The following is a 10,906-nucleotide window of genomic DNA, read 5'->3' as shown; positions in this document are numbered from 1 at the left end:
ATGTCAGGTTATGCCATGTGAGATCTGAAGGCAATTGTGTGGCGGATAAGCTGGTAGGGATGGGCATGCATGCTAATGATTTTAGAATATCTCTACTTGCACGAAATCTCGGTGGAGGCTCGTGCCATGATCTTAAAGGACTCGTTAGTTAATGATGAATAATCCCAAAGTTGGCCTTTTTGTACTTGCCTTTCTCACCCTTTCCACTCCTTTCTAGTTAAGTCGACAAGATTAAAAATTTATTGATGGTACTTCCTACCACTACATTCCCTAGGCTTTTCACTTTCTTGACCTGGATTTCTATTTTGAAAATATGGGAGATGATTTGATTCAGACTAAACCTGACAGTTGCTCAGAGCTAAAGAATAACGGGGAGCTGTGGGACAAGGTGATCAATGGGAACCTAGATAATTATGTTGAAGGGATGACCGGCCATGACCCTAAGCTCTTTTCTAATTTTGTTAATGCTTGGGACAATGGGAACATGAATATTGGTAGTGTTATTTTCATGGTTTCGATGGAGGCTTTTGTGAAGGTGATAGGGCCGGCCCTTGATGGTGTGTCCTTTCCTATAAATCCCAAAGGGAATTACAAGAACAACTTTGATCAATTTTTCAACTAGGTGAAGGAGTTTCCAAGCTTCGAAGTGTCTACAACAGGGAAGATCTCCCCAGAATTTGGAAGGATGCAGCTTTTCTCATAATGAAGTCCTTCACCTTGGATGACAAGAAAAGAAGGTTCCATATATATATTTTTCCCATGCTAAATAATCTCCAGTATGGGGTTAGAATGAATTTCCCTTTCTGGATTATGCCTTCTTTGCCTAGTCTATTTGTAAAGCCATTGAAAAGGGTAAACCCCCACTCCACCAGGGTCTCATCCAGAGTGTATAATGTCCACCTAGATTTATCCCCCTCTAGTGGAGTCCCTTCTATTGTGGTTGGGTCTACCTATCATCCCAATATGATTGTTGACCTTATTGTTACCCCCTCTAATTATTGGGAACAAATTATGCCTCTATGGTTCTAAAATGTTTACTAGGAAAAACCTTGCTAGAATAGCCAAATTTAAGGCCATTGCTACCACCAAAAAGGATCAGGATGTGGTTGTCCAGTATGACTTGCAACAAGAAATGGTTAACAAGGTTTTTGATGATTCTGGCTCTGAATCTCAATCCTCAAAGGATTCAAACTCCTTAGATAATTTGGGATCGGATCGCTCCCTTACTAAAATTGGAGAAAACCCTAGCTCTCCCTTGTTAAACCCTCCTTTCTTTGATCACTCCAACTTCTAGGGTACTACTTTAGCTATGGAAAAAAGTGTAAAGCATCTGCATGAAGATGTCCAAAGACAAGAAGAGTTGATAAAATGTCTCTTTGCGCAAATGAATGTGGCCATCAAGAAGATCAATTAAATGGAAGCAACGAACGAGGCTGAGGCCAAGGCTAACACTTGGGTTGAAGATTTGGATGAGGACGGAGTATGAAAAAGTTGCCAATGATCTAATGCCAGGCATTATGAGACATTGGGAAATGGTGGGTGGAAAGATTGCTGACATTGACTCAAGGATCAAGAATGCGGGTAGTAAGTACGAGCTAGAATAGATCAAGAAAACCTAGGAGGCCCTTAAAAAGAAAATTGAGGAGGTCAACTATGCTTGTAGGGATGTGGCTAGCAAGCACAATGCCTCCCTATAGGCTATCCATGACAAGATGGAAAGGAGAAAGGCGAAAAACACACACACATGGATTCCCTATCCATGGGCTCTGACCCATCAATTTGATGGTCAAGGCCACCCCCGACTCTACGCTGGTCTCCTTTGGTTTTGGGGTTGGATCGAGTAAAAAGTCTCTCTTTTTTTTTTTTCTCATAAAGGTCTTATTTTGTGCCATAATTCGCAGGACAAGGGTACCCCCATGCAGTAGACCATCACTTTGGGTTTGTGCTTCGCGATTGTTTTGTTTGGTGGTCTTGGTTCTTTTTTGTCTGTTGGTTTTCTAGTTTAGCTGTTGGTTCTTTGTTTGCCATCCTAGGTTTTTGTTGTGTTTTGGTGGGGGGTCTTTTGTGAGTTGTGCATCCCTCATCCGCTTTTGGTGTCGCTTTGCTATTATATAATGGACATGCCCATCTCTCTTTTATTAATCAAAACGTTCACATTATGAACTCAAAGTCTTAATTTGAGGGGAAATATCTAGAACATATATCTTATTGTTATTTTTCAAGAGCGAATATCTTTCAATTCTTAAAGTATCTTTTAGATACAACCAATCTAAAGAGGAGGATTAAACCCCTGTACAGACTACAATCAAATTAATGAAAAACTCAATATCAAGCATATGAATTAAAGTTAGATTTTTATTTTTTTTTAAAGTTAATGATTTGTAAAATAGTTCTCTTAAAAATATATTTTTTCCTCAACAAATTCATTTGGTTGGTGTAGTGTTAAATAAGCAAGAAGAAGCAATTCATATTAGTCATTCAATTTTTATAATATAATAAGTGAGTTATCTAATAAATTATTTATATATTATTGTTTTATGATTTTTTTAATTTGTTGGATTTGTAATTTGATGGTTGTATCCTATGTGGAGTCATATTTTTGTTCCATTATAATTGTTTTTAGTTTTAAGGTTGCATGTCTGTTGTTTGTTTTATATTTAACTTTCACAATCTAACTTTTAAACATAATCAAATATATGCATATCTTATAAGTATCTTATTATATAAATAAATTTAATTTTAATACATAATCTTTTCATAATTTTTTTTTAAACTTCTACAATTTACATGATATTATAATAGAATTGTTCTTCCTTTCATACAAAGATTGATTGGTTACAAATAAATATATTTATAATCTTTCCTTCTCTCTCCTCTCCTCTTACTGTTTGAAAATTTCAAAACTAAAATCCCCTTCCTACAAACTTAAAAATATAAACTTCCCTTATATCAATCACATTTTTTTCTTTATATCTTTCCCTAAAGTCAAATACATGTAAATAATATATTTCACTGCAGGCCTCATATAAAACGTGCCCTTTTGATTCTCTTTCATTATTTTTCCACCATATCTGTGCAGGAATCTGGAGGCTGAACTATTGCAGTAATGCCTGAATGGATCTTAAAATTGGAGGCATTCTGGTCCTCAAAGATTCAAGCTTTCTTTCATAGTAATCAACTGAAAACAGTGAGAGAGAAAGCCTGATGATAATATTTTTTTAATGTCATTTAAGGTCTTGCTTTTATATTATTGTAATACAGTCAAGTTTGTTTTGGTCAACTTTTTTTATTCGATTAATTTTACATTCATGACAAAGATTAAAAACAAATAGGAAAACATACAAGTGAGCTAAATATAAAGTATGATTTGTAATTTATAGAAATGAGTTACATTTTTGTTGTATTGTGGTTGTTTCTATTTTTAAGATTACATATATGTTTTATATTTCATTTTCGCAATCTTATATTGAAATATAATCAAATACATCCATATTTCTTAAAATTGTATAAATAAACATAATTTTAAAATAAAACCTTTTCATAAAAATTCAAACTTTTAACATTTGCATCACTCTACTTAAACTGCCAAAACTATGAGATCCACATAGAACAACAGCAGATGTTAATTACATGATATATTATATGAAGAAGAATCCAGGAACCGAAATTGGGGAGACAAACAGACATGGAGGAGAGCTTATGACGTTGAGGATTCCAACAATATATATGCAACTGTGATTAGCAGGATAAATACAAAAATGACAAGGTGGGACAACACTATTATGCGGGCACTTGTAATCAATGAGAAGGAAGTAGGATAGAATGTGAAAGCGATGCAGTGTAATCATTGTTGTTGTTGTTTTTGATGGTATAGTGTGATGGTTAAATTATGGTAACATATTTTGAATGGTATAGTGGGATGATTAAATTTTGGTATTATGATTTTTGTTTCTAAAATTGTTATTGCTGAATGTTTATATTCAAGATAACATTTCTTATATATGAACTTACAAATGATGACAATTAAATTATAATATTTTAATTCTTATTGATATTGATGAATGTCTATATTGAAAATGAGGTCTTCATATATATTATCAATTTATAACTCCAAGAAAAAACAATTGCCCCAAATTTATTACAGACAACTGAGTTGTACTCCAGTTTGTATCTGGCAGTAGAGTTCAAACGTATTGTTGAACAAGCCAGGTCGTAGGTCAAATGTTTTAAACTGTGGCTGTTGTCAGCCAGTCGTTTGGACATTTTAATTATCTTTTAATTTAGGCTTAATTAATGCAACAGTTTTAAGTGCCTTCTATTTTGTCAGACACAAAAACATGTGCCAAAGTTCGTATCACTGTAACAGTCTCAATTACAAAGATATATGCCAAGTTCGAATCTATAATATATAGAGTAATTTATTATATTTATTTTATGTTAACCTTTCATTTTATTGCTGGATTATATAGTACTTAAATTGGACTGCTTGTTTCAAGCCTTAGCTTGGTGCCTTAATTATTAATTATTATTCAAATAAGGTCTTTTGATCAATCACACAATTAATTTGGGTGTTTAAATGAAAATAATTTGTCAATAATCCATCTTTTTAAATTTTGTTATGATGAAAGATAAATCGTAGCACTATTTATGAAAGGTTAGTCATCCTCTAATTGGAGAATCTCAGTACTATACCTTAATTTTTGTTGGGATGTGAAGCCCAACAGTCACATGACCTTTTGGCTCCCTCAACTCTTCGATTCATGCTTGAATATGAATGTATAAATATGTGTGTAGTCTATGTATTAGATGATTTGGATATTGGTTAATAGATGATTTCCCTACTTGAGAGTGGACATAGGTATTTGTCAAACCATTGTAAATCGTGTCTCGTGTCGCATTCTTTATTCCCATTTTTCTTTCATTGTTTTATGTTATTTCTTTGCTCGATTTAAACTAACAATTGGTATCAGAGCCTAGGTTGGCTTGAGCAGAGATGGAGGAGCAAGAAAAAGGTAAAATTCATAACTTCTATGATATGACTGTGTTTCAAGCATTGTGTACATTGGTGGGATGGCTGGAAGAAAGAGGGGAACTTAGTTGAAGAGGAGAATCCAACGAAAGAGAAGGATGTTGGGATTCTTATTTGCTTCTCTCTTGAACCAGCTTTGGCACTTATTGGGCAAACTGTTAGTGGACGGGCAGTTGTTGGTATTCGTGTGGTGAAGGTTGAACCCCATGATGCCTCGATTGGAATTTGTTGGCAGAAAGATGCTAGGAAAGAAGCCGATGTTGAAAAAGAGGAGCTCAAAAGATTTTGGGAGAAAGAGTGTTTGCCATCGGAAACCCAAGTTGAATCTGTGGTTGATTTTGCCTCTCGAGATGAGGAGGTTGCAGATTGGAGTGAGGTAGCAGGGCAAGGAAGCCTGGGAGTAATTGCGACTTTAGAGAGCTCTGCAGATGGCATGGCCTTGGAAAAAATAAAGAGGCACTCCCATGATGATGAAGACAACCTTTGAAAAAATAAAGAGGCACTCCCATGATGATGAAGACAACCTTTGCACAGACATTTTCATAGAAGAATATGAGTCTATGGATTTGGATGATGAAGTGTAGGACAAAACAAGGTTTTCTGGTTTGAAGCAGAAGCGGCCATTAACGAGAGTCGAGGACAGTGGGCATTGCTCTAAGCGGTTTCAGGCGTCACATGAAGAGAAGGGAGATATGGTTCATCAACTTGATTGGATGGATGTGGATGATAGTGTCAACGTGGATGATGAGGAGCCCGAGGTTGAGAAGAGTTGCGTGAAGAAGCAACTTGAATCAACAGTTGAGAGTAATGTCGAGATGGAGATTCCCCCTGCTCCTGAAGTGCCCTTGGAAGTCGTAGAAACAAAAGTGCTAAATGTGGCCGTGGCTGTCACTGTGAAAGACATAAACATTGTGAAGGAACATTAGATCATGGAAGCAATGCTTGACTCCCAGTTGAAGGATGAGGTCACTGTGAAACACAAGGACATTAAGGAGCTCCCTTGTTTTGATGGGAAGCCAGAGTATAGTGTGGAGGTGATGCTGCTGGAGGAGTGCAAGGCATGGAATGCTGTGTTGCCTGTGGTGATAGATAAAATCTGGAACATAGTTTGAAAGACGTCATTAAACTAGAGCCAACGAACCATTTTTTTGTATATGGAAGACGAAAGGGAAGAAAATACGATGACAGAAAAGGCGGCCAGATCTGTCGGTTCTTCACAGTTGTGGGTCTTAGAGTTAAGAGACAAAGACAGAGTCTCACGCCTGCAACATGGCATGGTGTCAATTTGCGTTAGAAGGTGAGAAACGGAGGATGTCATGAGCATTGTTTCATCGTTCGTGGCTGAAGTCGATGGAGTCTACATTGCTTAGGGGTCTTTGATGGCCATGGCAGATTTCGGGCGACTTTGCACTGCAAGGAGCGGATCCATGAACCCTTTTATGTGAGGACATAGGAGGTCACAGAATCGAGTGATTTTAAGAAACATCATTTGCCCCTAGCTTGCATCCAGAAGATTATGAAGGCAGACGAAGATGTGTGCATGATATTTGCAGAAGCCCCTTTTGTGTTCGCCAAAGCTTGTGAGGACCACCAATCAAAAGGTGATGATGTGTTTTGCCCATGTTTTAATATCGGATTTGTTGAAGAAGTTGGTAATTTTGTAGAATTTGGTGGGTTTGTAGCAGAGCATGTTGGTGACCAAAAAATAGCTATTTTTTACGGGATTAAGGAATCCGGGCAACGTATTTTGGATTGCATACAAACAAATGACAAGAAGGTATTGCTTGACATAGCAGTTGGTCCTCCAACAGCTATTCTGAAGGTTTTTAGTTCTGTTCATGGGTTGAAGAGGTTGTTGTTGTCGGATCTGAGACTGATAGAGCACTATGCAAAGGACAAGTGTCTGATTCTGGCTCAAATTAGTGTGCAAGAGATAGTAGAAGGATGCTTGCGTAACGCCTGTTTGCATTTAATCGAAACATTACAGTTGGTTGGCCATTTTGATTGGTATTCAAATGATGACGATGATGATGATGATATGGATTTCCAGAAAGTAATAGATTTCAATGTAACACATTTTGATTGTTTCGGTGCTCCAACTGTTTCGTCCGACAATAATGATAAGGATGTGACAGTTCTGTTGTCTGTTGGTACCGCTGTCTAGGCGATGATTCTGATTGGCGAGCGTAGTCCTTTAGAGGGGAGCTTGGGGCCAGAAACTACCAGTGGCAAGGTTTGCATATGTGGTTTGACTGTTATCAAGGAATATCAGAATAATTCAGAAGCCAATAAAACAACTTTCCCATTAGGATGGTTCCACACCAGCAATATCGGTTATCTTGACAAGGACGGTTATCTTTTCTTGATCGGTAGAATCAAGGAGTCCATTCACATAGGAGGGGAGAAAATATCACCATCGGAGGTAGATGCAGTGTTGTTATCTCTCTTGGCGGTTGTCCAAGCCATGGCTTTTGGAATTCTCGATGAACAATACGACGAAGAGATGAATGTCACTATGGTTCTTCAAGAAAACATGATGGTTTTATTAATGAAGATCATATAATTGTGAACTATAAAAAGAATTTGGTGAATCAAGAGTGCTTCAACTTGCAGGAGGATAAAAACAACGAAGATTATAGATTTTAGATTTTATGTTAAGGGTGAGCATAGGAGCAGGAGTCCATCAAGTAATAAGAGATGAGGTTTTTGTTTCAGGTTTGGTTTGGAGAAGACTCATTCAAGTTGTGCTGGAACAGAGTCTGGAAAAGTTAAAATCTTCCATGGGTCTGGTTCCGTAAGGATCAAAACGGAGAGCAGGGGTTGTCATGGTGCATGACTGTGTCGGTTGGTCTTCACGAGGGAGATTGTTGGGATGTGAAGCCCAACAGACACATGACCTTTTGGCTCCCTCAACTCTTCTATTCATACTTGAATATGAATGTATAAATATGTGTGCAGTCTATGTACTAGATGATTTGGATATTGGTTAATAGATGATTTCCCTGCTTGAGAGTGGACGCAGGCATTTGTTGAACCACTGTAAATCGTGTCTCATGTCTCATTCTTTAATTTTGTTTTTCTTTCATTGTTTTATGTTATTTCTCTGCTCGATGTAAACTGACAATTTTTACCTTTAATTTAATGTGGGTCTTCCTTTAAAATATACCATTTGATTTAATTTGAATTTTTTTAAAGATACACAATTTTGATGTATTTTATGTATAAGCTTACAAAATCTATAGAATATATTAGTCTTAAATATTTTTAGTTATATTGATCTAATCTCATTTTAATTTATATTTATTTTCCATCATGGAATAGATTATATCTATATAATTTTATGTAAAAAAATGTGACTCAACCTTGCATTCTAATGTTAAGAACACAAAAAAGTAAAATTTAGGCAATTTTAGATGGTTTATTTTGGTTCCAAATCATGTTGAAACTAATCTTGATGTTTTTATTGTTGAACTTAAGTCTACTCCAAAATCACTAATCTAAGAGAAAGGGATCAAACATTCTACATTGGAAGTTACGCCTCCCATGTAAAAAATGTAAACATCTATGACATAGAGATAATTTTAAGAAAGAGTTACACTTGTTGACAAACATATGGCACACCATAAGACATTTTTGAATGGAGATGATAGAGTTAAATTAAGTTGCCAAATTGATGAATGAATAATGATGATGTTATCACAAGTGTATAAAATATGATATTTTAGTCTTTGTACTCACCTTACGATTTAGGCATTAGATTTTGACTAAGGATTTGGGTGGTTTTAGCTCATGATTTTCTCTTTATCATTTGATGATTTTCATGTACTACACCTTCTATTTATTGGATGCTTGAGATGGTAGTTTGATAGTTTAGTTTTATAAATATTATCATGTTCTCCAAATATAGATTCATATTGGTATGTTGGTATAATATCTTGTAAAGGCTTGAGCTAGCAATTGTATTGTAACCCTTTTTGTGTTGCTAATAATACAATGAATTTGATATTTAGAGGTGGGGATTTTTGTAAGGGGTTTTCCAAGTTATATACTTTTGTTATGGTTGTGTACATTAATTTTGTGTTTATGTATAACCTTTATATTTACACATCGATCCACTTAGAATAATTGTGAAATATTTATTACACTTCCTTTCATTTGGTATCAAAGCTTGATCATATTCATTATTGGGTGTTAGGATTAAAAGGATGTTTTGTTCAAATTAAACTGGCTTTGGATAAGATTATATCTAAAACAAAATCCCTTTTGTAGAGAACATATCATGCACATCTCTTATGGATATGGAAAAGTTTGATGGTGCAAAAATAATCAAGCTATAGAACCTCGAAACAAAGGATTTTTTGTTGGATTGGGATCTTTAAGGTCTAGACATTGGAATAAATCTTGGAACCATGAAATAAAAAAAATATGATGTTTTGAAAAAACATGAGGAGCCTCATTCAAATTTAGGAAAATGTTTCAAGAAAATTCATGAAGAATGAATATTTTCTAAAGAAGAAGTTATGTCCATTAAAGATGAGTGACAATGAATCTATTTTTGAATACCTAAATATGTCCAACACTTTGTTTTCCTAGAGTTCAAGCCTATTGGTGTTGTAGCATTGTAAATTGTACACCTTAATTAGTGTGCCCAATTTCACACTCTCGTAGCACTCATTTTAGTATTTCTCATTTCTCTATGCATCATATGACCTTTATTGTAATTAATTAATATTTAATTCAATAATATGGCTCTTTTTCCACTTTATTTAAACGATAGATACTAAGCAATGGTCAATGCCTATGTCTCCTATTTTTAACATATCACGCGCGTAGTCCTTACTAACCTAATTTTCCCAATTTTCCCAACTACCAATTCTTCCCAATTTCACCCAATTTGACCTAATTTGTCTAAATTGAGGTCTCTCGATGTCAGTCTAACTATTTTGCCTTGTAGGGTTAATTTAAATGTTCAGTGTGTATTCCCCATAACTGGATAATTTATTTAAATTATTTAATTATCTAACCATGTCATCGCAATTGATTAAATATCTTTATTTATTTAAAATTATTTGTCCTAATTTTCTTTTCCTAATTTTTGAAATAATATATTTTTTATTTGTTTTATGCGATTCTCTCCAAATACTCCTAATTTTTTAATTTGGAAAACTAATATATTTCCCTATTTTATTTGATTGTCAAAAACCAATCTTTTTGGTAATATCTCATTCATTTTTTTTTTAAATTAAAAAATGAGATGCAAAACTTGAAAATCATTCTTTTATGAGGAGATATTTAATAAATCTTATTTATTAATTATCTGCATTTATCCTCTCACGTGGGGATAATTCTTGATTTTTTAATTTTTAATTCTTCTATTTATCCTCTCATAGGGAGATATTTAATAATTTTTAATTATTAAATCTCCATAATATCTCCAACTTACTTATTTGGTCTTCATGAGGAGATAATAAATATTTTATTTATTAATTATCCCTAATATCTTCTCCTTGATTTTTTCGATTTTCATCCATCTCTTGAATGGTAGCTTTGTTGCGTGCTCAATCAAGTCCATTTGATGTCACAAAAATCAATTCAATCTTTGACCGTCCATTGAAATCTAGATTTCTATAAAAGGAGGCCTATTTCTTCATTCAATTCATCTAGAATTTTAGTATCTTCATTATATCAAAATAGCTTAGCAATAGTCTCATTTTTATTATTTTGTTAGAAATTAGCATTTCTATCTTGCATAGGCACATTCGTAGTAAATCTCGAATATCACATTCTTTCTTTCATTTCATATTTTTAACTGCATGATGAGAGCGACATATCAAAATAAGAGATGAAAGGAAGAACAACTAAGCTCTATTGGAGAAA

General features: G+C 34.6%; 1 protein-coding gene across 1 annotated transcript; it reads left to right on the top strand.

Moving 5' to 3' along the window:
- The first annotated feature begins 7,196 nt into the window (after positions 1 to 7,196).
- Positions 7,197 to 7,592, top strand: LOC131080060 (probable CoA ligase CCL9). Its single transcript, XM_058018155.2, has one exon. The coding sequence runs from the start codon at positions 7,197 to 7,199 to the stop codon at positions 7,590 to 7,592; it is 396 nt and encodes a 131-aa protein (XP_057874138.2).
- Positions 7,593 to 10,906: the final 3,314 nt, after the last annotated feature.

This window comes from Cryptomeria japonica, chromosome 3 (assembly GCF_030272615.1).
Source record: "Cryptomeria japonica chromosome 3, Sugi_1.0, whole genome shotgun sequence".
NCBI classification, from domain to species: Eukaryota; Viridiplantae; Streptophyta; class Pinopsida; order Cupressales; family Cupressaceae; genus Cryptomeria; species Cryptomeria japonica.
Note: the sequence above shows the minus strand (reverse complement) of the source record. Positions and strands in the feature narration are given on the sequence as shown.